Source organism: Branchiostoma belcheri, unplaced genomic scaffold (genome assembly GCF_001625305.1).
Source record: "Branchiostoma belcheri isolate BF01 breed outbred unplaced genomic scaffold, Haploidv18h27 scaffold34, whole genome shotgun sequence".
NCBI classification, from domain to species: Eukaryota; Metazoa; Chordata; class Leptocardii; order Amphioxiformes; family Branchiostomatidae; genus Branchiostoma; species Branchiostoma belcheri.
This window is the reverse complement of record NW_017803954.1, coordinates 1,225,144-1,252,052: the sequence shown is the minus strand read 5'-3', so window position 1 is coordinate 1,252,052 and position 26,909 is coordinate 1,225,144. Positions and strand designations below refer to the sequence as shown.

Genomic DNA, 26,909 nt, shown 5'->3' with positions numbered 1-26,909 from the left:
TGCTTGGGGTTCCTGACAATTCTACTGGTGGGGAAGAGAGGGTTATCAAGTCAACAAGACTGTCAGATGGAAGCAGAAACTCAGTGAAATTTATGCTGACTGTTTCTGACTGTAAGACACTTTGGTCATACAAAGACAATAGTGTTAAGTCAGGAGTGCTTGGTGCCAGTGTCACACTACTCATGTTGAGGAGTAGACTTGGAGTTTCTGTAACAGAGCGAGTTGCAGTGAGGTCCAGGACTGAGGGGGTGAAAGTTGGCATCTCTGAAAAGCCCAGAAAGCTAGCAGTGTCTGACACTGAATCTATTACATCTAGTGTTGTCAAAATGTCAATGTCAAAACTTGGGGTTGGCATGCCTACACCTGACTCTGACAGAGTAGGCAAGACAGAAAAGATTTCAGAAATGGACGGCTGAATTGTTTGAGTTGGAAGGAAAGCAGATGCGTTCAAAACAATGGTCATCTGCAATGGTGAACTTGTCATTTGTAAAGTTTCAGTCAATGACAGCGTCTCTAAACTTGGTTGAAATGTGAAGTTTTGGAGACTGGGCATAAAAGTCGATTGCACAGACGTAGTAGGTTGTGCACTGACAAATGGCAATGCCCCTGAACTTGGAAATGCTGTCATACTTTCAACACTGAGTGAAGAGAGCAACCTCACTGTTTCTGAGGGGGTGATTGCTTCAGAACTTGGGAGGGCACTAGGTGTAGAGGTCATCTGTAAGCTCTCTGAGGAAAGCAAGTCTAGTGAAAGAGTCTCTGGGAAGCTTTCTGACACAGTTTCCGTCTGTAGGTTTATGGGCTTGGACACTTCCTGGGTCACTGTGGCAGTAGGGACTGCAGAGGAGCTGCGTAAGCTTGATGCAGGGAGTGCCGGGGATTGCAAAGCACTTGGAGCTGGTAGGCTGTCCAGGAGCTGTAACAGTGGGGAAGAAATGTCCGGAACTGTTAACAAAGTTGAAGTAGCCAATATTGTCCTTGATACAGATGATGAATATACTGGGTAAAAACTAACATCTGGTATGGCGATTATAGACAGGGACTCATCTAGACTTACTTTTGAGATGGACTGTAATGTAGGTGATGACGAAATAGAGTCAGAAGGAAACACTTCGATGGAAGGTAAGCTCAGTGTTTCAAGGAATGCTGGATAGGTCTCTGTCTCTGAGATGAGGGTGCCTGAAGTAGAGAGGCTGACAGACTGAAGTAATGGTATCTCTGCAGGCATTGTTCTTGTTGGAGACAATGTTTCAAGAATAGGATATGTCACTGTATCTGGCTGCAAGGTTACAGTCAGGGAGGACAGTTCAGGTGGAGATGATGAATCCATGGACACAGAAACAGACGATGACACAGTCTGTACCAGTGGGATGGATAGTGAATCTGTCATGAGGAAACTTGGAAGAGACAACGTTTCTAGATCCATAAAAGATGGGGTATGGGTAAGGTTGTTCTCAGGCTGTATAGCAGATGAGGGATACAATGTGGCTGAAGAGTCTGTCTTAGACTGGTAAAGATTGGTGGAAATTTCATCACTCAGAGTCAGACTTGGCAGGGCAAAAGATGTCATTTCAGTTCTTGTGGTCAGAATTGGTAGTGACAAAGACTCAGACAATGCTGGGCCAGCAGAAAATTGTGGAAAGTCCGTCAGCTGTAAAGTTGGAAGTGAAAGCAAAGAAAAGTCAATTTCTGATAACAGGGCACTGTTCAGTTTTGCTTCTGTTGTCAGACTTGTAGGAGACATGTTGTTTGAAATGAGGTGACTGGATGAAAAAGTTGTTTCCGTGCCCTGCAAAGCAGTGAGCTGCAATGTCTCTAACAAGGGCAGAGATGTGGGCAGAACAGGTTCTGAAGGGAACAATGTCGCCACTGTAGATGCTGCAGCTGTAGTTTTAGATAATGAAATAGAAGTGAGTTGGTCAGACAGCTGGCTACTTGCAGTCTCAATTGCTGATACATTTTCAGATGGTTGAGGAAATGGCAATGTGAAAGTCTCCATGGGTGAAACTGAGAGAGTGGTTGGGATACTCTCCAATGGTGACAGAGATGGCAAAGACAACAAAGCAGGTTCCAAGGATGGCAGAGGTGTCACAGAAACAGTGTCTGTTGCTTCAATGTCCATTGCAGTTAATATGCTTGATAGCAAATGACTGGTAGGGCTGGGTTCTTCCACTAGGAGTGATTGAGTTAGAGGGTCAACTGTCTGCGATACTGTCAGTATGTCTTCCAGAGATGGAAGTGACAGTGTTTCAAATTCATTCAAAGGAGACCTAGATACTGTCTCTACAGATGGCAGCGGGATAGTTTCTGATATCAGTGGAGTTTCTGGTAAGGCTGTTACATTGATAGGCATTGAAGAAACTGATGCTGTGCCTGACAACTCTGTCAGAGGATACAGACTCGTCAGGTTCAGACTTTGAACTGATGAAGGCTGGAACAGTTGGAGAGTTGTTGGAAAAGATGGGGAGGGTTCAAGAGACATATCAAATGGGCTCAATGTTGATTGTGAGACGAACAGCTCTGAGTCTGACAGTTGTATAGACCCAAAGACGTCGTCATCAGTAGCTGGAGACAATTTTGAAATCAAACTAGGTGTGGGTTTCACTGTCAGTGAGATGCTATCAATTTTTGATTCAACCAACTCTGACATTGATGTGATCATGTAGATTTTGCTGTCTGACATTGCAAAGTTTGAAATAGATAGGGTTTGTAATAGTTCAACTGCAGAACTGTCAGAAATGGGTTGACTTGGCTGCACAGTAACAGCAGTTTCAAAAAAGGAGCTGGACAGCTCAGGTGTTGACACAGCAGTGACTGCTAAACTAGAGCTGGCAGGTCCAGATATTGGTAACAATGAGGATGACATGGAGAGTTTTTCAGTTGTTTCTGTCACTGACATGGATGGGAACTCTGTATCTGTCAGCAGTAAGAGAGATGGTTGTAGGGTAGGAACAAAAAGGGATGATGCTGACAGTTGCGGTTCAACTGTTGTTCCTGTGGTAGACATTGGAAACAGTTCTGATAGACTTGTGAGAGACAACAGTTCAAAATCATCCTGTGTTGTTGATGCAACTGAAGAGGACGGAGGAGCGAAGGAGTACATGGAGGACAGTGGAACAGTTGGAATGCCTTGGCTTTCTGTGGCAGACAGGGACTGGACAGTTTCTGTATTATGTCGGGACAGGCTGACAGACTCTGTTAGTGGCACACTGGGTGGCATACTCACTGTGGTAACAGCAGGGGACGGGGCTGGAGTTTGATACAAGCTCTCGGTCTCTAGCATGGACAGCTCTGAGAGGCTCAACATAAAACTTTCCGTAAAGCTGATGTATGATGGATTCACTACACTTGTTTCACTTGGGGATAATTCACTCGTAGAAAATGAGGTCAAGGAAAACATTTTTGACATTGCTTCACTGCTTGGACTGTATGATGGGCTTGGAACAGGTGTAACGGATGCTGATAGATTTGTTGCTGGAACTGAAGTTGTAACAGTTGCAGTTATCCCAGGAGACGAGGTCACAGCAATTGATGGTGTCATCTCAACATCAGGTATTTCTGTTGTGTTGAAGGGCAGGCTTGTAAGAGTTAAAAGTTGGGCTGATTCTGCTGGGCTTGTGATATCTGAGGATGGTGCCACAGTGGTTCCACTGGATGTCAATGCTGATGTCGAGATTGCTGCAAACGAGCTTGTGGGTGTTGAGGAGATATTCAGTACTTCTGCTGCAGGTGTGCTGGTTAGGTTGTACGAGCTTGAAATGGATGCAGCTGAAACTGCACTCATTGAAACTGGAGTGGCCACTTCTGCTGAACTTGCTGCTGTGCTTGTGGACGGACTTGTTAGGATTGTAGTGGGCATAACAACATCATGCGAGCCTGATATTGTTGGACTTGGCATTATCTCAAATGGCGAAGATGTTGAGAGGGATAGCATCTTAGTAGACTGTACTGCCATACTGCTTGGTTCCAAAGTGGGGGAAACACTGGCGGAAATCGAAGAATCCAGCAAGCTTTTTGTCGACTGTACTGATGTTGCACTTGGCAAGAAACTGGTAATGTTAGAGTCAGTTACTGAAGATGATGGACCTGTAGTTGTCTGCACTGTTGCTTCATTCAGTGACGAAGTGGACAAAGAGTTCATAACAGAATTAGGAGTTGGTGTTATCTGTGCAGACTGCACTGGTGTGTAACTAGAAGAAGCCACTGCAAAACTTTTTGAGCTTGAATAGGCAGCACTAGTACTGTCTGGCATTGTTACTGCTGTTGCTGTAGGTGTGCTTACAGAGTCAGACACAAAACTGCTTGATGGTTGAACACTCTCAAACACAGACGGCACACTTGAACTTGTGTTAGCAGCTGACAACGCAACTGATGATGAAAAGCTCAACACACTGCTTAAAGTTGCAGAAGTCTTTGTTGGCTCCAAACTAGAGCTCAACTCAACATGGCTGGACGGCACTGCAGTAAAACTCACACTTTGAGAAACAGTGGAAACCAACGCCACACTCGGGCTTACCGTATCCTGCGGGCTCACGGTAGCGTTCATGCTCAGGGCTGATGTCGGTGGCGATTGTGTGGACAGTTCTGACGGAGAGGATGGCACAATGGTTAGAGTTCTGGATGACGAAATACTGCTACTCAAAGTCAAACTTGGCAACAACATACTTGTTGTTTGTTTCAGATCTGATGACAAAGATGGTGTAGCGGTTACTGTTGATATTTTTAAAACTGTAATAGTTGGAGACGGGTCCAGCATCTGTGTTGTGCCCGACATACTGGATACTGTTGTTGTCATCTTGGTACTAGCATGGTCTAAACTGCTTGACAAAAGGGCAGACAAGTCTACATTGCTTTTAGTTGGTGCAATGGTACTAGTAGGCGACAAAGCACTCCTAGGAAAACTTGTAAGTAAAGCACTGCTAGATGATGCTGAGGCAGTTTGGCTGTCTGAAGCAGTCTGAACTGTTGAAGAAGACTGTACAACTGGTGTCACACTAAAACTAAGAGAAGCGCCACCTAGACTACTTGGCGAGGGCTGCAGGGTTGAATCAGCCACGGGAGTGGAGCTTGATGGGCCAGCCACCAAGGTTGAGCTCACACCAGCATCTGCAGAAAGAAAAGAGAAAAAAAAGTGACTTGTTAGTTACATATGAAATAATTGACAAATGCTATGTTGTGCAATGGTACAGTACGTCATTATTTAGCCTTAAATAATCTTTTGAAATTTACAGGCTTCTAGGAATCTTTATTATTATTATCTTCCAAGTTTCACAGTTACAGTTTGGCAACGCTGTATACAGGGTACAATTGAGAGTATGAAATGTGGCTTCATAGAACATTGAATGTTGTATATAAAAAGTCCTGTTATCTAACTTCAGATTGACTGTACGGTACGTAACACATGGATACCATCTTTTTTTTTATAGACTATGACAAGCAGACAATCACAGTGTAACACATGGCGCACAAACTTAGAATGTCACTGTTCCTGTGCATGATACTGACTCATTGTTGTTTGACACTGAGAACAGCTTGCACATGATAATTACCAGCATGGAATTAGGAACTACGGTTTGAATTTGACAGCTATGAACACCTTTTCTAAAATTTGTCTAGAATCTAAAATACAGAATATATGAAATGTTTGCTCCTGCATAATACAAGGTCATATGATTTTTATATATAGCCTTGGCTTACATGTACCTATTATGTATTTGCACCATTAAAAGGACAAAAAATCTGAGCTGATCTAATTACTTCTGAAAATCATGCTTAAGCCAATTACTTATATATACCGATACATGTAAGATCTATGAAATGAAAACACACTACTAAGTATGGTATTGATGGCTTTTCTGACAACGACAAATATTTTACGCAAAAATTACAATTACATGTACTTTGAATTACTGAAAGTTCTAAGGCCATTTATTTATACATCATTGCAAATAACATTATTAACAGTTTGACCTACGTTATAGCTACCCAACTGAATCCTTTATGTTTCATACCCTGAAAATAGCAGGTGCGCAGACAAAAACGAGTCAGAACAATAGACTTAAGGTGTAGGCTTTTAACAATGGTATCATAAAAAATACAACAGGGGCCCCTATAGGTAAACAATGGGGAGGTAATTGATGAGGGAATTCCGTGGCAGGCTTAAGCTATTGTGATAATATGTGCGACTGTAACAAAAAATTGACATGCATAAACCATCATAGATCCAGTTCCACACCCAAATCATTGTTCCCCCTGCATATCTAAACAGGTACAGGTAGTTTAGATCTGAGAATCGAGGAATGCACTCTGAGTTTGAGCCTAAACTCCATTGAAAAATTGTATATAGGGGTCTCTGAGAAACTCCATTTGACTGACAAAAATTGATGGTAGTAAGTACATGCAAAATCTACAGGTGTAAGGAAAAACTTACCAAAGAACATTACTGCAAACAATTTCCTCTACATTTGTACTGATGAAAGGTACCGGATGGTACCTGAAACGTCACTCAATACGTATTAAAATTTCAATTTATCCAGTTTGAAAAGATTCAACGGCTTTATCACTTTAACATTACTGCAAGTTTTCAAAAGCAGAGCAATTTGCTTTGTAAGGCCAATATCTTTTTTAATAGCTGTAGTGGACATAAATATCATAAATGTCAACTATAAATGTCAAAACCATAAGGTGTCATTTTTATATCTCAATAGAGCTGGGGGTTTGAAATATGGCCTCTGTTATCCAATAATCACTGACTTGCCAAAATAAGATTACAAATTTCTAATAATAGACATTGCATGTATTCAAATCATGGCTGCATATTTATTGCTAGAAAGACCTACATGTTTATTTATGTAGTTTGTATTGTAAGTTTCAGTATAATGGACAGCCTTAAAGCCTACTCAGAGTGGGTGCCCACCGTCCTGGGATCCTGTTTTATTCAACAGCTTTTCATCCACAGGGCGAACATACAGTAAGCCTTTGACTTACAGCATGAAACATGAGCCTAATCTACTTTTCTTCATTTACCTCTGAGCCTATTTATGGTCTGTGTTATATGAACCCTAAAACTTGTTCACATGTTCATTGAACCAATTTATTCCTTGTCAATATTCTGCACTTTATAATTCCCACTTCAGTTCACAATTACGTTTCCTGAAGTACTCAAACACCATATGTCATTGAGTTCAAATTTGTGCCACAAATTCAGAGAATTTTTTTAAAAGCTTTTAATTTAAAGGGTGTGAAGGGTAAAAAAGCAGAAGTATCCTCAAACACAATTGCAACCTGTCCACAGAAGACAGCATCACAAAAAGCTGGCTAATTTTGTATGTTTAACTTCATAACCCTGGTTGAGAGGGATTGAAAGACTGCATTTAACTTTAAGGACAAAGGTGTTTGTACATGTCAAGTTTACTGATAGTGACATCAGGTGACTGGTACAATGTGTACCTTGTACTGTATATTATGATCAGGTCACGTAACTCACACCAATGACTCACAATTGTTTGTTCAAGATTAGCATATCCATATTCAAGGACAAATTAACAACAACAACAAAATTGAACTTTGCATAGAGTCAGCTTGAATTTGGTGTAAATTTTGAGCTGTGGTCCAAAATAAACTCGCACAAAACAGACCTACATGTGTGACATGTATGTTGTATTCTGCAATTAAATTAACTAAAGAAAAGAATTGTTAGAACTTGAAATATTCAAACTAAACTTTAATTTAAACATCTCAGGCTCACTAGAGTATTTGTATATTCAATACAAGCCAAGATCTCTTTCATGTAGACACTGGCAATGCGTCATAAGGCAGGTCTTGTTGAATCTTCATGAGCGTGAAGTTCCTTAGCAACGAGGGTTTTTAAAGAACGCAGTTCTGGTTGACTGGGTCCTTCACAGCCAGCTGCCAGTACAAACTAACCTGCTTGTCTTGGGTACAAAAGGGACTCCATACCACTTGTGCTTTCTTTATACAGGCTACTACAAAAATACAACCTGGAAAATATTGACTGGTAAAAATACTAATATGAGAATAAGCTAGACTATCAATAAAAATCTTGATAAAAATGGCCTTAAGTTACAATATTATTTAAGTGACTTGAATCATTTGATTGATGATTCAGTATAGGGAGCATGTCACAACATAATATAGAACAAATACATATAACTTATGAGGGCCAAACTTCTCATGCATTTATCATACTGTACCCTAATCTTTCAAATATCAATTTTCATTTAAAACCCCAATCTGCCTCAACACGCCACAATAAAGGCTAAATTACTTGTTGATGCATATACTGAGGTCAAATGACTGAATCGTATCTACCTTGAATATCTTTTGGCATCAGCATGAGAGGACTGAAGGCTATATACATCAGAGTATGAATAATTTATGCTGAAGTTGGTGATGTCTGAAGGAGATATAGGGGCTGTACAGACTAATTTGACTCTAGCATGCAACAACTACTTACTCCACACCTTTCTTCTCTCTTGGGATTTAGTAGGACATACTGGTAGGCTATATATAAATACTGTCTAAGAGGGATTTAAACCAGTTTTCCAATAACACACTCTCACGGTCTGCAAGCTCCTTGGAGTACGGCACCTCTGCAAATAGTTCTCCATATACTTTTCCAATACCAATTATAAAAATGATCTTTATTTCTTGAAGACTGAGTCAGCTAGACCAAGGATCATTGGCTAGACAAATGATAAACACTCTGTGTTCATTTTTCTATTTCAGACATGCAAGCAACTTAGCTATAAAATGATTCTTTTAAGTCCTCACATACAAATAATTTTACACAAGTTGATGTTGAAGAATGTATGCATGTGCGTGTGTGTGTTGATTATATCATGTACTGTAGTTTCACTACAAAATATATCATCCAGAAAGCCTGCAGCAATGCATTGTTGCTTACACCTGCTCCTCTAATCTTTGAGGAGACACAAGAACTCATTTTCCCCTTGTTGAGTTTGAACAAAAGCTGAAATCCTGGCTATTGAGTTTCCTCTCGTAAGTGAATTACCTGCTGGTATACAAACATCATTAGCATGGAAAAGTCTTTGTGGATTTTAGCAAGGTTACCTGATGGTGAGAAAGCTTGTGACTGTCCCCTTTTAAGGGCTGCTGGCTACACAATTATTAACGTTTTCTTCTACAGGAACACTGTATCATGTATGTGACTAAACTCTGGAATTCTGTTAATGGCAAGAGTACTTGGGGATCTGTCTAAGCCTCACATTAGCTATAGCATGGTCTTATCTCCATGCATATGGTTTTTATCTTCTCCTGTGCAGAACTTATGGATGGCTGGCAGTTTTCTATCAAGTATCAATGGCTGTTTTCTGCTGATTTGTACTGTTTTCTGATTGTGTGCTAATAATTGACCACTTCTGGTGACTACCAATCAAGCATTGCCATATTAGACCATGTCAGCAATAAAAACAAATTGTGATACTACAGAAACCTAGCCTCCACCAGACCTTCCTATTAAAGATCCAAATTCTATTATGTGTAGTTTTAGCTATTGTTAATCTGGTGGGGAATATTATTATTATTCAAAAACTTCCAGCCACCTACAGGGTAATCTCTGGAGACTAAGCAATATGGAACTAGTTTTTTTCATTAATTTATTTTTTTACATAATTCTGTAAAAAGTGTAACGTTAAATACATTTAATAATTTATCTTGAGATCATCGTCAAAGTTGAATTGGTCATCCACTTTTTCTCAAGATGGAATGAATGAATAAAGTTAAGTGAATCGATGTTCATTGTTCACGCGAACAGTACACAAAGACTATTCTAACAGGTGTCAATAATCAATAAAGTCGCTTCAGTTACCAGCCAAGATTGGTTGCAGCATCTGCAACATTATAGATTTACTGAACAAAGAGTCACAGATGTCAGAGTTCAGCCAAGGTTGTTTCTATGCTTAACCCATTAAATTCAAATTTGGGCAAATTTGTGTGTGCACTTGGGGAATTATCTCATGAACAATTTGCACACAAATGGTGTTCTAAACCTTGTCATGGCAACAGAACGTCGCTGGTGCTATGCCCAACTTTAACCGACAAAGCTTACAGGTCTAACGGTTAAATCAATCAATAAAAATTCAACCTGCACACACTACTTGTACTTTGTCAAAGCTATCAATGCTTCATCTGTAAGGCACAAAACAAGGACCAGCAGGGCTAAAATCAATGTAACGGTTAGCTGTGCTGTCGTCACTGAACTCATATGTACATGTAACGTTACCTGCTGTTACTTTAATTAGTCTGGCATTTCAGAAGGGTTCAAATCTGTCTGTTCAATCCTAAGTAAATATGGTACAAACGGGCCAAGACTATACTAAGAAATCTCAGACAATGGAATGTTAGACTTCTTAGAGTATTAAACTTAGACTGATAAAATTGGTGACAAATGATGATAAAATGGGAGACGGTTTGTCAATGGACATGAACACACCACAAGAGAGTTATGTGGCACTGTTTCCATCAAACCTATAATAATTTACACAAAATCCCCCAGAAATATGTAAATTACAAAGCCTTTAACAGGTGGTCTGTAAAGTGTAATAAAATGAACTTATTTGTTATCATGCCTCTTCACCTTTTCCATTTTCAACCCCTACCCTAGTATGGTAAAATGAAATGTTGCTCACTTTGCTTAAAAACCAAACAGACCCTAATTTTTCCATGTTTGTATCAGGTTAGTACAAATTATACAGACACGACAGCTGGTAACCGTTATACAGAAGCAGCAAAATCAGGTGTGTCTTCAACCACGAACAACCTTGTTTTCCCTTTCCTTTCTTATTAGTATATTACAAAGCTTTGTAGTTTGAATGAGATCATAATATCCTCTGGGGCTCGTTGGAAAGCCCGAGGCGACTGTCTTCTAAAGGTTATGGTTTATCCATTTCAAAGACTGCTAGAAAGCGCGTCCCTCGGGGATTTGAGTACACGAACACCCTGGCTTCCCCAGCCGAGCACACGCTAATAAACCGCAGACGCCACGACATACTGTTCGCCCCCCACCCTCTTGAGAAATAATATATTTTGAGATTTTCCGCCTTACCTGAGGAAATAGTGCTCTGTCCACCGGCCCAGCCGAATATCCACAAGATGAGAAAGACGTGAGGCAGTCCGCGTAGATAGGGAACCATCTTTTAAACTTCTCAGATGGCAAAAACGTTCGGGAAATTTTCCAAAGGCTAAACGGCGTCTCTCAGATAGCGGTCATTTTCTTCAACATCGCACCTTTTTTGACGCTGCGTCTCTATGCGATTAACTCACACCACGGCGCCATCTTGTGCCGTGTACTTGTGCGTTGGAGGTTGTGAGTCAGTAGAGGCGTGGTTGTTTAGCGTGGTTCACCGGGAGACAGGGGCAAACACAGCCGCCAGCATTCCTGCCTTCTCGCGTAACGCCGCCATTCACAAACATGCAGGCTGATGGTGGGCTAACGCTTGAGAATAGGCTCCGCCTCCGTCACCTTTTTTGGAACAAGCTCCACCTATATTGCCATGTTAGGTTTGAAATTCTTACAGCTCCGCCTACTTTACCTAGTTTGGTAATCTGGTAATAGCTCCGCCTACTGACCTGAGTGGGTCAAAGGACCGTGTTCGTTGCGTATTTTAAAAGCGCCACCTTGCGTCTGAGATGAAAATGGCAACCCTTCAATACTAGTACTCAGACCAGGAAAAGAAAGCAAATTTAATACAGTCTATTTTCCCATTTGAATTTGAATTGTCACTGATGGGAGCTGTGTCTCGGTTTCACTAGGTATCAACTGGGGATTACGTTACTTCCCTTTTTTGACCACCTTCAAGTCCTTGGCATCATGTTTGGGCAAAGTAGGTTAGACAATTGAGATAGGGAGGCTACATGTATTGTATGAAACCTTTGTTATCTATTTCCCTTGAAAATCTGTCACTTTTAATGAAGTACATGTAACGCAACTGCTAACCGTTAACATTAATTGGATTCATCTCCTAAGCTTCAAGAATGAACTGTCACCTGCCATGAATTACAAGTACATGTATCATATGTTACACTACAGTAAGAACTGCAAAAACTACACTGCAACAAAATTATCATGCAATGTGAATTGCTTTATTAATAATCTTCCCGTATCACCAAACTGTACACTATTTCTACAGCACTTCCTTCAAAAACGTATTAATCCGCCAGAGTAAAATAGTTCACGTCATCTCGCACAAAGTCTCTTCTACGGTAAAATACTCGTATTGCACACGATTAGATAATTGTACAGAGTTAGACACAGTCGCATGTACAAATGGTAGGCTATTCACCGCATTGTTACAGGGAAAATTCACAACCAATGCCTCTGTTAGACAACATGATCCACCCTGACACCCCATACATCCACAATGGCATAATCCACAATATGCTTGTACTGGCTGGCTATTGGTCATTGGAATAGTGCACTTGAAGAACATGGGGGTGCCTCAGGAAACATAAACATAGTTTTGTCTATGCCTTGTTCCTTGCCAACCAGTAGTTATTTTTGTGATTTGGAGTCAAGTAGGAGAGTACAGCATGGATCACACTGCTGACAGAGACACTGTTCACAAGGCATTGAGGGCTGGGTATAAAGATACCACAAGTGCATAATTGTTAATAGCAAAATGCAGCAAGTCCTTCACTACTAACCTATTCCCGGCTGGTTACCGGGTTCTTTACAGACTATTGCTAGTTGTTGTCACATGGATGCAACATTGTTCAGTTGTCACTTCAGATACACTGAGAAACACCAAGATTAAAGGACTATATTTAAACTCAATCCATAGTCTATCTTCATACGTAGTCTATAAGTCATTTTTACTTCTTAGCCTACACGCTATAATTAATAGCAACAATGCTCTGCAGTATCTTTGCTATTCTGGTACGACTAGCAATGATGTCTTGCTAATAAATCACAGTAAGTAAACAACAAACACCTAACAAGTAAACAATGGAATCCTTCCCAATTGGACACACACAAACAGCACACATTTTGGAGGAATCAACATGTCCAAGCATCACAAGCTGCCTTGTATAGGAACACCACAACAATATCAATTGTATATTAGAGACACTGTCAATACCAAAGTCTACCACAATTAACACTTCCATGTCTTTGGCCAAAAACGTACTAACGGCACGACAGTTAACACTACATCAGTAACATCTTACAATGTGTCCATGGTCACCCCCCACCAGCCTTGATTGACAGCTCAACCAAATGTTAGTTAGCATGCATACAGTTGACATCTCTCAGATAGCAGCTGCTTGTGTGGTCTGACACAAGCCCAAGCACCACAGGAAAACCTGTGTTACAAGTCAGCAAGCAGCAAAGTGGGGTGTGGGGGGTTTGGGGGTGGCTACATCAGGTACATGTAGATTTTCATACACGTGACTTCACATTTACGAGGTAGAATCTAGCCAAGATAATCTCCTTCAAAACCTACAGAGAACACAGAAATAATTTTTCTTATCGAACTGAACACTGTGACATTGGGAAGTTTGGCAGCTGTCAAGGGTACGTTAGTCTACTGAGAAGGTTACAGCCAGCTACATGTGACATGTTGGTTCTCACTATCAACCAGAGCTGGAAATGAAGTCAATCCATGGAGTTGATACTTGTGATGCTTAAAATGCTATATCAGGTAAATAAACCCGGGTTACTTGTATCCATACACTAATTTCTAGGCAACATTAAGTTTGACTACAGTTCTCAATCCATCTACACATTGGTTAAGTTGGCAAGCACAGATGTTATGTCTGTCCTACGACAAGTAGAAAGCTATAAACATCACTCCCTGAAAAACTTCTGTTGCTAAAGATACGTGTATATTGCTTAGAAGGGTCGGCCAACTGCCTTCAAATCATTCCTACACCAACTGGGAATGGCTCTGATCAAAGCGCAGAGGAACTTTCTATTTTCAAACATTCCTCAAGTAGGTTTGGCACAATTTAAAATGATTCTGTTATGCACATGGTCCCGTGGAGCCATTTAAACAGTTGAGAATCTGGAGACTTTTGGGATGTCATCCAAACAACGCATTTCTGGCATAAATTTCAGATTAACCAAAATAGTATGGTTTTGTCATTCATTTGTTAAACTTGCTTATACAATACTGGGTCAATTTACTATAAAATTTTTGAGGGTGGTCTTTACAAAAAAATCTTATTTCATTCATGCTACTCTTTTCTTATCTTAAGGCATTGCAGTCCTTGATTCGAAACACAACTGTCAACTGCCAATCCCAGTTGACCTTTATCTTAAACCTTTACCCTTGGCCTGACCCTCATGATTACACATGTAGAGATATAAGGCAGTGTGCACATCGTACAATACCCCTGAAGTCACGAGCATTAAATGCTTAGGTACAAATAAGCTGTGCATATGTTCATTTTCACATCAATAAAACCTGAATACAGTAAATTGTGGTCCTGTGGCGTACTGACTCCCCTCCTGCTATTCTTGGTTTGGTCCCCTAAGCTTATGGTTAAAGCACCATAGACCAAACCATTCCTATTCTAGGGGAGTGCAGTTAGAAGCTCAGGTGCAGAAGTGCAAATACATGTAAGAGATTAAAACATGTGTTCCACTCAACTGACACAAATGCTTAATAGTGGTAAGGGGTAAATATTGTTACCACCATAAAATAGAGCACACCTAACTATAGTTAACATTTAGTATATGCACTTCAAATAGTTGGAAACACAAAACATCTATATGGTGAAACAATCAAACTTATTCTACCATCTACGTGCCACATAGCAGTGTGGTATGGTCTGTTATGTGCCTACATTATACCTGTATTGCAGAATACCTGGGACATACCACCCCAGCAACAGGGTGTGAGACAATTCTACATATCTAGTTTGCTATAGCAGCACCGATATATGAGCCTATTACTATGTTACATCTCTGTATACTACAATTCACAAGACCACCAGATTCCACATTGTATAGATAAATATCTGTACCATACGATAGAATAAAAGCCAGATTAAACGAAGCCTAGTGTTTGATATACCATGCAATATTCACTGGCCCCTCAAAAGTCAGTAAAAATCCATAAAATTTCCAGAAAACACTCACAACATCCTAGTATATATGCTATACTATAGCCAGCAGAGATTAGTGTATTAAAACTAACATAACACTGATCCTTCTCACCCTGTCATGTCATGTTGGTACATCCCAGCAGACAGATACTAAGCATTACAGTATATAGATTCTACCATCAATGAGTACACAGGGGTGGGTTTCATGGAATGTGGCCACTTCCCACCCCTTCTCCACACCTAAAAATACAATATGGTCCACTCCAAGATGCTGTGGGGGTGGAACAGAGGGGATTGTGAATTCATGACCACTCCCCATCCATTGTCCCCCAAAATGAGAATGGTCCAATCCCAATGCACTTGCAAAGTGAAGAGTGGCACTTTCAGATGTGATGAGATTGGTGCCCTTATAGTAATCTTAAGTGTACACATGGTAAAAACACAGATCCAGTACATTTTAAAATTTTGTAAATACCATTCCATAAAATTCACACACTTAAAACTCCAATTGACATTCAAATCTTGCTCTTTGCATAAAAGCCTGCATACTTGGTTAAATTTCCTCTATTAAACATCTACAGTCCTATAATACTGTGGTTCGGCAATCAAGCACAAATATCCAATTTTTCTCAGTGCTATTATACATACAAAAGTTGATGGCTTCAGGTCTTCAAGTTAGTCCCGTATCTACTTCAAACAACACTTATACATTCTTTATACATCTTGATCATGCCTCAGCAGTCTAGTCTTCAAAGCAAACACCTCTGTACAAGGAAACTTTGGAGGCAATCATGAATCATCCAATACATACAACTTTTGCATAAAATTCATATCCAACTGTCACAGGTTGGTACTGGTTGCTAGCATTGTTACACAATACATTGTAACTTTCTTTCGCATTGACATTCACCTCGCTATGTTCCAAATTATCATTATCATATCCTTCCTTCCACCTGCTCTCGTGACCTCTGCAGAATAACCTTTGCCCTCTGAACCCTTACCCTTCACCTTTACAATAGTGACCATCTCACATATATCATCACTTGTTACCATTCCTTGAAAGGTTAAAACATGACAAATACAAATGAACCTACAACGAACAAGCCGAGGCATGCACATGCACACCAAAAAGGCAGGTCACCCGGCACCATAACCAAGGAAACGTCCCTTGCCACGGCTCAGGCTGTCATGGCTGGTAGATGTACTGGTACTGCCGTGAGCGGGTGGGGCTGAGGTTGTAGGCGGTGGAGAGCATGGGCCCGGCCGTCGTCACGGCGATGTAGGTAGGACGATTTATTGCTTGGAACTGACTCTGCCCCACTAGGTGCTGCCCAGTGGAGGCCAGGAGGGTAGGGTTGACAGGAAGGTGTGCTGCCAGAGAGTGGCGCGGGCTCTGATGGGCCAGCGGGGGAAGCGCTGCCCCAGGGGAGCGTACCCCCAGGGGCTGGGGGAAGATAGGAATGTGTGCTTGTGAGGGCTGCAGCTGGGACGTGAGGATCTGTCGGTGGGTGGGGCTGCCCTGGGCTGCAAACGGCACCTGCTGAGGCAGGTAGGGCTGCTGTCGGGTATTGTTCTGGGCTGCCAGGAGAACAGGCTGGCCTTGGGTCTGCATGGGAGACACCTGGGGAACAGAAGACACCAATGTTATTAAAATACATATCTGATGATGATTCAGGATTTCCACAACTGTACACAGCAGCTCTATGAAGGGAACGGACTATAAAGTAAATGGTAGAATGTGCACAATGGTGAGTATCCTACCTGTGTGAGATTGAGCGGCTGCTGCTGCGGCAACACGTTGACCACATTGGGACGTCCACGGAACTGAGGCTGTGCTGGGAGGTTTCCCATGAGGTTTTTCTTAGGTGAGCGGTGCACTGTTGGTAGAAGCAACCACACTCATTGAGTATCCATGAGGGAATACAGCACACAACATAAATTTATCATATTTAGATTTGTTACTCCAAATGTGAAACAGTTAAAATATGATAAATGACAGATGGGCTACCTTGTGGCTGGGGATGCACCGTTGCATTCTTCACAGTTCTACCTGGCCTGTGGTTTCCCATGGTATCAGCCCTTCCCACCACCTTCACTTCTCTCAATGTCTCCTTGGAATCCATCTCTTCCTGCATGCCATACTCTGCAGCATGGGCCGATGCTTCAGTCTTCGGCTTCACACCCTGCATACTGGTATGTTTCCCCATCACGCCCTGGCTGAGAAGCGGCTCCAGGTTTTTCCTTGTAGAAGAGTTCACTCTGATTGGTGGCTCCACCTCGAGTGGTGATGCCATATTTGGAGAGTGAGACTTTTGGGCATCTTCTGCGAGCCGGTTTCTGTTCAAGTCTTCCAAGCTGCCGAAGCCCAGGTTCTGGCTGACAGGCCTGCTGTTGTTCGGGGTGACGACGATCGTGTGTGTGCTGCTGTGCCGGCGCAGGTTGGCTGCCAAGTCCACGCTCATCTGGCTGATGTGGCTCGTCCCAAGGTTCTCTGGGCTCATGTTCCGACTTGAATCTGAGTCAGGGGAATCTGGCACTGTCACACAGCTGATGACTTGGTCCCTTCGCCTGTGCAACATGTATTAAAGGAAACATGAGCTAAATAAAAATGGTTTACCACCGTTGGTTGACCAATAGAATCTAAAGCAGTCACAATCACGTTAGCTGTTTCATTTACTGGCAAGCCGGTCAATACATCATCTACATACCAATACATGGCATTTATACTGAAATTTTATCAGGAACCAAATATGACACTCCAATGAAGGTTTGCAACAGTGTAATGGTGTGCTTGGTCACAGCCTCAGAGGGCCTAAGAAACACAGTAGAAACATACATATTTCACAAGAGATATTTATCGACAACAAGAAGTTTCTGACCTGTCAGTGGCGTGGTCATCCTTAACAGGGCTGACACTGAGGCTGCTGGAGCTGGAGCCATCAGGACTGGCACTCAGGACACTGGAGCCGCTCAGCGAGCAGGACTGGGTCATGCTGTTACACCCACTGTTACTGCACGCCTCACACTTCCTGTCCTTACACCTGGAGAAACATAGGTGAAGCACACGGCTTTAACAGTGATCAACTGTAAATAACAGTACATTTTTTCCATTGCAAACTACAGCGCCTATGTAAGTCATATACCGGTATCACCTTCTAGAGTGTACATGAATTTCATCGGTAACATTTTACATGCCCATGATGCTCACCCTTGGGGACTGTTCCTTTCATCCTCGCTATCACTACTGATGGTGATGACGCTGATTGGTCGATCTGGCGCAGGACTAGGACTGTCTGGGATTACGATTGGCTGCCGCTGCTTGTTGTAGGGCGACGAGGAAGCCTCCATCTTGGTGTGCGTGGCTTCCCGGAATCTGATGGGTGACGTCGCCCGCAGCAGGGTGGGGGCATTGGAGGTTGCCGTGGTTACAGTTGCACTCAGCCCTTGTGTGACCGGCGGGCTGTGCTTGCCGTGTTTCGTGGCAGGCGGGGACGCCCGTTGACTCTGTGTCGTAGCTTGTCTATATAGAACAACAACAGATGTTGGTCAATGTGACTACAGTGAAAACAGCAGGACATAAAGTGACAGCATACACAATGACCAGCTAACATAACATTTAAGACAACAATAGGGAAAGATTGTACTGATACCTTCTGTTCTGGCCACTTCTCCCATGCCTCTTTTGGTGGTTCATCACCTGATTGGTTGGTAGAATGCCGAGGTTCCAGACATTACTGGTCTGTGGCATGGGGACGTTGGTCAGGAAAGACTGTGTCACCACAGGATTGAACTGGCTGGCAGGGTTTCTATGCGCTGACAACTGACGTTGCTATAATGGATGTGAAGAGGAAGAGTTTACTCATAAGAAGATAGTGATGCTACAGTTCCACTATAATTCAAAGTTAAGTAAATCTGTATGACTGTATTAAAAAGAGGAAGGGATGCTCACATCCACCAGATGGTCATACAGTCTCCCGTCTCCAATCAGCATGCTTGGTTCAGCTGGGATCAGCCCACCTTCTTGCACTGGTGCCGCCACAAGCGAGTGTCTGTGGTAAGAGACAAGCAAAACTGTAAGAAGAAGCCTGAGAAACGAGGACCTATGCTGGGGACATGGTGTGCAGAGATAAGACTGTAAAGAAAGGGCAACCTTGAAAGAAAAACTTTTCAGCCCCTTGGTAGGTTGGCTGCTCAACTATGATTTGCACTTTATTTGTCCACTTCACAGAAGAATGTTCAACAACTACAAGTCATGCAAAACAAAGCAGCTCGTCTGGTTCTACACCGTGACTTCAAAACCCCAGTACAACAGCTCCATGCGTCTCTGTCATGGCAGACTGTCAAGGAAAGGATTCTTGTAAACACTGTCTCTCAGCTACAGAGGGTCATTGCTACACATCAACCAGAAGTACTCTACAAACAGTTATGTCCTGTCTCCTACCACCACAGCCACAACACACGTCATGCTAGCCGAAACACATACTGTTTAATGAAACCCAAAACGAACGCCCTGAAGAAGACTTTCATTTATAGATCGTTAACAGTTTGGAACACTTTGCCACATGAGGTACAAGCAGCAACTAAGAGTAGGTTTAGGAAGGAGTTGTTAGAGCACATGCGTACATAGGCACATGATGATAGGCACATGTGATGTTACTTTTAAATGTTAAGTCTAATGTTGTATGTAAATAATGTTGTAATTTTGATGTGGTGTATTTGTATTATTGTATTTTAACTCCAGGAAGATTAGCTACATACTTGATTTTGTATGTCTTGTGTGTCGCTAATGGAGTTTAATAAAGCACATAAAGCACATCAGAGAAAAGTCATTTGTGACTGGCTGATTACCCATATCCATCCTGGCGTTCTGATTGGCTGGCTACAATAACAATCATTGGTTGATTTCATTGTATTCTAATAATTCCGTGATTGGTAGACGGGGATCTGTGGCTTACCTCCAGTTGTCTGTGATTGGCTGATTGGTTGCTATGGCTTCCTGTATGACCGTCTGCTGAGGCTGCATGGCAGGTGGTGCCTGAGTGGCGACACTCTGCAGCTGTTGCCATGGCGCTATCAGCACCTGCCTGTTGGCCGGCCATGTCTGTGAGGGAGCGGGAGCAGGCTGATGACAACAGAGCAAGAAAAACCTTGACAGGTACTGTTGCAACAACACTTCCAGACACACATTTCACAATGGAAGAAACAACTGTGTTTTACGCAAATCACCATCCCTCAAATATTTAAACTGACATCAGACATTGGCACTATGAAATTCTTACACAAGACCAGGGAAAAGATCAACTTTATTGAACATATTGTACTTACTCTCAACAACAGGGTTCCATTCTGGGCACGTGCAGCAGTCTGGGACCAGCCCGTGCCTGCTGTGCCGGCTGCTAAGGTTACAGGCACAAACTGTTGCTGATTGGCCACTTGTGGCCCTGGTTGGAGCTGAGCCATCACCGGAGTGTGCCGTGCCTGGAGTGTGGAATTCTGAAGAAGACAAGCAGCTTTTTACATCAGGGAACTACAGACACAGTTTAAATAGTACATTTTGAATAGTATGAAAAGACAATTCGGAAATTAAATTCATCCATGCTTAAGTACCTTTTACATGATCATCATTACAATCATGCTCACCTGTGTCAGTAACTGTGGCTGCAGCTGAAGTTGGGTGGGTGGGGCTTGTGTAACCATGGCAACAGGGTTATCCACCCGCATGTTGTACCCAACATGCTTTGATGGTGACGACTGCAGACCTGTAACAATGGACAATAATGAAAGTCATGGTCAGGGTTTTGGGGGTTGTTAGAATTCAACACTATATTCTATATCAATATCCAAGTCTATAGAAAAGTAAAAGATCTAGGATTTTATGTTACTAAAAAGTTACAAAGAAAAGTGCATTACCTTGGTACCCGGGCACTCCGATGAAGGAGTTGACACAGAGTGACTGCTGGAATGGGTCGGTTCTTGTCGCTGCGAACTGCCCGTTGGTTCGCGCCGCCTGCTGTGCCAGTCGCTGTTGGACCTGTGGCGGCTGGTACGGGAAACACGGCCCCGGCTGCAGCTGGTAGTTCAGCAGCGACAAGTCGGGCGCAGCCTGGGTCACCTGAGGCGCGTGCGGTGCTAGAGCTCCATGGGCCTGATTGGGATCAAACACAGGTATTAACATGTTAGTGGGTAAAATGTTTTGAACCCAAATCTATGATATACACACATATTATTGTAACATATATTAGCAGCCATGCAATAGCCATTCAAACCTAACCACAAGAAAGGTTTGACATATTTTTTGCATATCACCTCATGTTTCATCAGAAGTATAAGATGCATTTATGTTAGGAAGGGTCAGAAACTGTTTTGTGCCAATTCATAAAATTCATAAGTCTGGGCAATCTGTCAGACCAACCTAAAAAGCTTTATCAGCAGCCTAGCTAAGGCTTTACTTAAAGGATGCTGCCAAACACATGGAGGAAAGTAACTTTCTTCAGGGTCATTGTCCTACCTGACTCATTGCATTGAGCTGGTTGTTGAAGGTCACGGTGAGGTTGTTGGTTGGGGTTGGATCCAGGGCAGTGGAGAACAGAGCAGGTGTCTGGTTCAAGTTGAACGGGCGCCGACATACTTCCAAGTTCCTTACAGCCTCCTTCACACTGGGGAGAAATGAGTGACTGATCAATGGACAGTGGAAATATTTGTCCCAAATCAAGCAAACTCACCAAAACGTCATCAAGAAAAGAAACACAATTCACATTGATTTTGTTCATCTATGAAATAATGGATACAGTCATTATAGTCATACAGATAGGAATATGATCAACTTAGTCTGGATAGTGTCAGAATGTGGTAACTACCATTTCAAAGTGGGGGTGGACAGGGTGCTGCAGAGTCAATTATACTTACACATTGCAGTGCGCATAATCCACAAGATGTCCCAATGTCACAAACGGGTGGTTGAGGGCCTCCCCTGGCGTGATGCGCTTGTCTTGGTCAATCTGTAGCATTCTCTTCAATAAATCCACAAACTCTCGTCTGTGGAAAAGATGTTTAGAAGAATGTGAATACATGTAGAGTCTTACATATTCTGATTCAGGCTTCACAACTGGGTCTTGACATACCCATAAGTACATGCATGTTTATAAGTCTGGGTTGATCATTACTTCTAATCTTAAATTCAGACCTAGTCTTCAACAGATGTTTGAATTTTATGTAAGCAATTTGTTTAGGAGTGTTGCAGTTTTGTCACAACATGCTAGGTGGAGCTTCTGCATATGAAATCATCCTTACCTATCTGCCTTCTCAGCTAGCAGCTCACTTCCTTCTAATTCACTTGGAACATTCACCTGCAAGCAAATGTACAAATTCAGTGATACTGTAGTTGAACATCGAAGAATTCAATCTTTATAATGCCCATGGGTGTAACATTTTCAAGTTCAAATAGTAATACATTTATGGCAATGTCTGTGGTAAATCCTTATGTACTAGACAATGCCTTCAGTACCATTATGGAAAATCTAGTCAACTCCATTACACAGAAAACACCATTAAATCACAACAGCAAATAAAACACAAGTCATTGTAATGGAACTTGAGACTTCAAGCAGCACCAATAAGCTCATAACTTATCTCTGGTACTTCCTGGTAACACATCACAAATCCATGCTTCCAAGTTCATTTCAGACAGTATATCATCATGGACATGCTCTAGGTTGATGTGTGTGTATTCATATTGCTTATGTTGTGTTCCTCACTTGGCAAGGGACATGCAAAGAGTGATATGTGCATGCAGAGGTGCTGTGTTTCATTTGGTATGGCTTTGACCAAACCTTTAACCAAAAATAGAGTCTTCTCAGCTATATTGTCTGACAGAGACAAAGATAGGAAATCTAGCACCAGAGCTTCATAAATTTTAATCAAAAATTAATTTTCAGTGCCCGTTATTGTTTCATGATTAATACTTGCATGATTTTTTGCTGGACATCTGTCAATGCATGGGTGCACTTCATAGGTTACATGTAAATTTGCATGCAAAGAACAACTTTCAAGAATTGACAGAAAAGTCAGTGTACGATTTTTGAGGAATTCTCAATAAAAAATGTTTGTGTATTTGTCAGTTTTTACTAATTGTGTATGCAACATTTCAGTCCAACGGTGAAAACTGTGTACCATCTTTACCATCTTTTACTGCCAACAATTCTTGCAAAGCAAAATACCAAAATGGGTTTGACCGATAACTGTGACATAACTGTGAGAGTAAATTGATATCTCAATAATAGCATAGCCAGCGTAAATGCCACAGTAGGGAGCCCATCCTCCTTCCAATTACCTGCCAAGTTCTGGAACGTCTAGAAGAGTCATTCTTTTGGATTCCATAGCCCACCTGTGCCATGTCATCCAGGCAGTTGAAGATGTACTTTCTCGCTTCCTTTGACTTGATGCTGTACTCTGCCTCATGCTCCTCTGGGGTCTGCAGGTAGAGAAATCATAGGTCAAACTTATGTTGTGCACAGCACTTTAGAGGGTGTCTAAGCCAGCCATCATTTTCCTTCCAGCACATGGCTGTCATACATGTATTGCTGCTAGTGGTAGCAAGTTGGGACAAATCTGGCCACTCAGGGGACTGGTAAATTATGGTCTATGTGGACAGGTGGTTGACAGAGTTCTTGATGCTTGTGCTGATGGGAAAATTAAGTAAGGGACCTGAAGGAACCACAAAAAAGGGTCACATTGGCCAGGTGGTAGAGGTTGACGCGTGTACAGGTTTGACTGTGCATCGGGCTTGGATCTTATTCCTTATGTTGGTAAAATGGTGCCGACCTCACAGTGTTCAGCATTTGTAACATAATTATGTCTGCCTATACAGAATCGACCTCTCTGAAAATCAACACTCATATCAACATTCGTATTCTGTGACATTTGCCTGTAAATGAGAATAATACTGATGTATTGTTAATAACGCTAGATGCTAATTCCCTATTACATGTATGCGCGTCTTATCAGGTTTCACTTACAGCCTTTGTAATAAGCAATTTAGCTGCTGCTCTGCACAACAGGCCACATGATTAGCTCTAATCAATGAGAAAGAATAATAAAATTATCCGTGAATGTTTCATAAACGTGAATAACAATCTCTGTTTCATCTCAACATTAAAAGGTAAAGGTACATTTACCTGAACAGTCTGATGTTTCTAGACATAAACATGATGTAAGTCTGGGTAGAGTGGCTTAAATCAAGACCGAATAATTCTAGAGTGTCACAGCAGATCAATGTCTCAAGCAATCTGATATTATCATCTGTAGCTTTTGGCTTAGAACCTTACAGAAGAACTTAATTTACATACTACATATGAAATCTTTGGTATCAAACTTTCCTTTCCACTTTACTTTGGAACCCATCAAACCCTTTCCAACTTTCAAAAACAGGTTCCATTAGAGGTGAGGGCACCCATGACGTACTCGGATCCTTGGCTACTGACGTACATGAGCCCACGGGAGAGTGGAAAGCACAGGATTTCTGCTCAAATATAGCAGGTGATTTGTAAAGGGCCCTTCCCAGATCCATTAAAGCTCAGCATGTTCGTTCTCCACACTGCTGCAAAATACTCCAGAGACAAGCACGAGGAGCGGCAGGCGGTCTCTCACAGACGTGTGGAGTGTCATTACCACCTGGTCACTGCACGCAGGCAGGATGCAGTGTCTGTGAGAGTGTCTTCTCGGGTAATTAATAGACATCTTGGGCACTTTATGACGTCAATCACTTCTTTGGAATTAAAATAAAGCCACTGTGGGACCACTCCTGACGATCTCTGTGCAGTTTACGCGCTAATATAATGAGAGGAACAAACTTGCTGTATACTCTGCTCTCTAATCTGAAACTAAAGCTGCATATTTAATCTGACCTTTGGTACAAAACCTCTGCCTGCTTCAGTTCATCCTGGCACAAATGGCTACTGATGTTGATGGTTTCTGTGCATTAGAGCTAGATAGGTCAGGTCTGTACTACGCTACAGCAACTCGGCAATAAAAAGGCTTGTACGCCTAAATGACCCGTTCATTCAACCTAAGACTTGCATCTTCCTGGAAATCCCTGAAAATTGTGCCTTGCGGCCACAGCAAATGTCATTTTGGCATTCACAGTAATGTTTATGTATCAGTCACTGCAGCAGGTACGTGATAATGTACCAAGTCAGTGTTCAGCATTTAATAAGAGCCAGTTGTACTCATTTTAACATTCTCTACAAATCTCAATATAGAAGTCTCCAAATTTTCCATTGTTCTCAATGATCTATAAACACTTATTACAGCCTATTACTCTGCATCCCATGACTGATTCTTGACTGAGGAAGAAAGATTTAATAAACAGTCCTGCTGTAAAATATCATGTAGAATACAATGGATTCCAAGTAAGGCTTCCTGATGGTCAGCTTTATTGCCATCATATTTCATGCCTGAATGTAATGTGTATATGCAAAGCAAACCAGTTGGTGCGTATCTATCAATATTGTTGGCATCCTTAAACCAAGCTTTACTGGTATCAATGACTGATGCTTGAACAATATGCTGCTGGTATTACATGGCTTAGTGATCTGTGAATTAGTCAATTACATTGATAGGAAACACAAAGAAGTAGTGATAAGCATTCTTGACAGCAGAATTACTGTTAAAATGGATGGCTTTGATGCTAAGTCAATGCCCCCCTCCCCATTAATCTTCCTTCCTCCCTGTAAACATAGATGTTCCCTTGTTCTCTTTTACCTCTTTATATCCTGACAAGGTAAAATCCACAAAGCTCATGTTTCCACTACCCTAGTTTGACCTTCCAGTTAACAGAGAATTTGCATTCCATTTCATAGTAAATTGCAACTAAACCAGGATAGATGGTGGGTGTGAGCTGCATAAATTACAGTGGTGATAGTTTGCATGTTGTCAAGTAGTCTAAATTAACATCATTATCTTTTCTTTGGCCACCTTTCAGTTGCTGTATTTGATATAGGCAATCACTCAAATGATGCTGTATGTTCTCACTGGAAAACAATAAAAAAGGAACAAACCTTTAGTCTCCACAATGGATAGTTGACTTCTGTGTCCTGGCGCATGAAAAACCGTGATGTTTTTGTTGCAGCGTTCAACATATGCTCTGGTGGGAGACCCTGCGTCTGCGAGATGTACCGAATCTAAAATGGAAAACATAGATAAGTGTCTATGTTCTACTTATGCTGCGAGCACTTTGCACACAAATACTGAGTGTCAGAGAAATGAAACAGAGCATTTACATGTGTAACTTCTTGATATGAATAACATTTGCACAAGAGTCTGGCATTTTAGAGAAACTTAAGAGGCACCTGGTCGTATTCACAGGAGCCTGGGTAGAGTGGCCAGCCCAGGAACAGCTCTGCTATCACACAGCCGAGGGACCACATGTCGATGGCTTCACAGAACGGCAGACCCAGGATGATCTCAGGGGCTCTGTAAGAACACAGGAGAAAACAGTCACACATCTACACTAAAATATATGACATGTAAACATCATAAGAGATGTGTTTTCCCAAGGTTTTCTGATAAATTTTCTATTGAAGTTTTTTAGTTAAAACATTGTCTGCAATCAAACCTGTCACAAGACCTTTTGCCAAGGCTATTGCTTGTTACCATGTGAAATAAGTGGGCATGTCTGGTGGGCGTGGATGAATGTCAACATGAATTTTCATTAACATATTCACACTTCGCCGAACACGAATTAAATCTTCCTTGCAAGGGGATCGGAAGTGCGCAGTATGCACAGCTATTCTGTAATCTGTGGAGCTAACCATGCTGGAGACTTG

At 41.8% G+C, this 26,909-nt stretch overlaps 2 protein-coding genes across 6 annotated transcripts in view; both read right to left on the bottom strand.

Annotated features, from left to right (window-relative positions):
* LOC109475581 (uncharacterized threonine-rich GPI-anchored glycoprotein PJ4664.02-like) overlaps positions 1 to 11,550 on the bottom strand; it is a 24,811-nt gene extending 13,261 nt beyond the window's left edge. Inside the window, exons 1-3 of one of the 5 annotated variants that reach the window (XM_019776269.1) lie at positions 11,087 to 11,550; positions 5,017 to 5,106; positions 3,227 to 4,584 (exon numbers count right to left, since the gene is read on the bottom strand). In XM_019776269.1, coding sequence (XP_019631828.1) covers positions 3,227 to 4,584; positions 5,017 to 5,106; positions 11,087 to 11,174 — 1,536 coding nt within the window. In that variant the 5' untranslated portion in view covers positions 11,175 to 11,550. Of the gene's footprint in view, positions 1 to 3,226; positions 5,107 to 11,086 lie in introns of all 5 variants that reach the window. The other 4 variants (XM_019776272.1, XM_019776266.1, XM_019776271.1 and 1 more) reach the window with 4 other exon arrangements.
* Positions 11,551 to 12,104: 554 nt separating this feature from the next.
* The window catches only part of LOC109475548 (homeodomain-interacting protein kinase 1-like), a 20,689-nt gene continuing 5,884 nt past the window's right edge, over positions 12,105 to 26,909 (bottom strand). The window contains exons 2-18 of the mRNA XM_019776202.1: positions 26,433 to 26,556; positions 26,142 to 26,264; positions 23,471 to 23,557; positions 22,378 to 22,433; positions 21,994 to 22,122; positions 21,596 to 21,743; positions 20,998 to 21,232; positions 20,728 to 20,846; positions 20,413 to 20,580; positions 20,043 to 20,209; positions 19,037 to 19,136; positions 18,738 to 18,916; positions 18,296 to 18,607; positions 17,967 to 18,128; positions 17,096 to 17,655; positions 16,849 to 16,964; positions 12,105 to 16,708 (exon numbers count right to left, since the gene is read on the bottom strand). Of these exons, the coding sequence (XP_019631761.1) occupies positions 16,274 to 16,708; positions 16,849 to 16,964; positions 17,096 to 17,655; positions 17,967 to 18,128; positions 18,296 to 18,607; positions 18,738 to 18,916; positions 19,037 to 19,136; positions 20,043 to 20,209; positions 20,413 to 20,580; positions 20,728 to 20,846; positions 20,998 to 21,232; positions 21,596 to 21,743; positions 21,994 to 22,122; positions 22,378 to 22,433; positions 23,471 to 23,557; positions 26,142 to 26,264; positions 26,433 to 26,556 (3,220 nt within the window). The 3' untranslated portion in view covers positions 12,105 to 16,273. The remainder of the gene's footprint in view (positions 16,709 to 16,848; positions 16,965 to 17,095; positions 17,656 to 17,966; positions 18,129 to 18,295; positions 18,608 to 18,737; positions 18,917 to 19,036; positions 19,137 to 20,042; positions 20,210 to 20,412; positions 20,581 to 20,727; positions 20,847 to 20,997; positions 21,233 to 21,595; positions 21,744 to 21,993; positions 22,123 to 22,377; positions 22,434 to 23,470; positions 23,558 to 26,141; positions 26,265 to 26,432; positions 26,557 to 26,909) is intronic.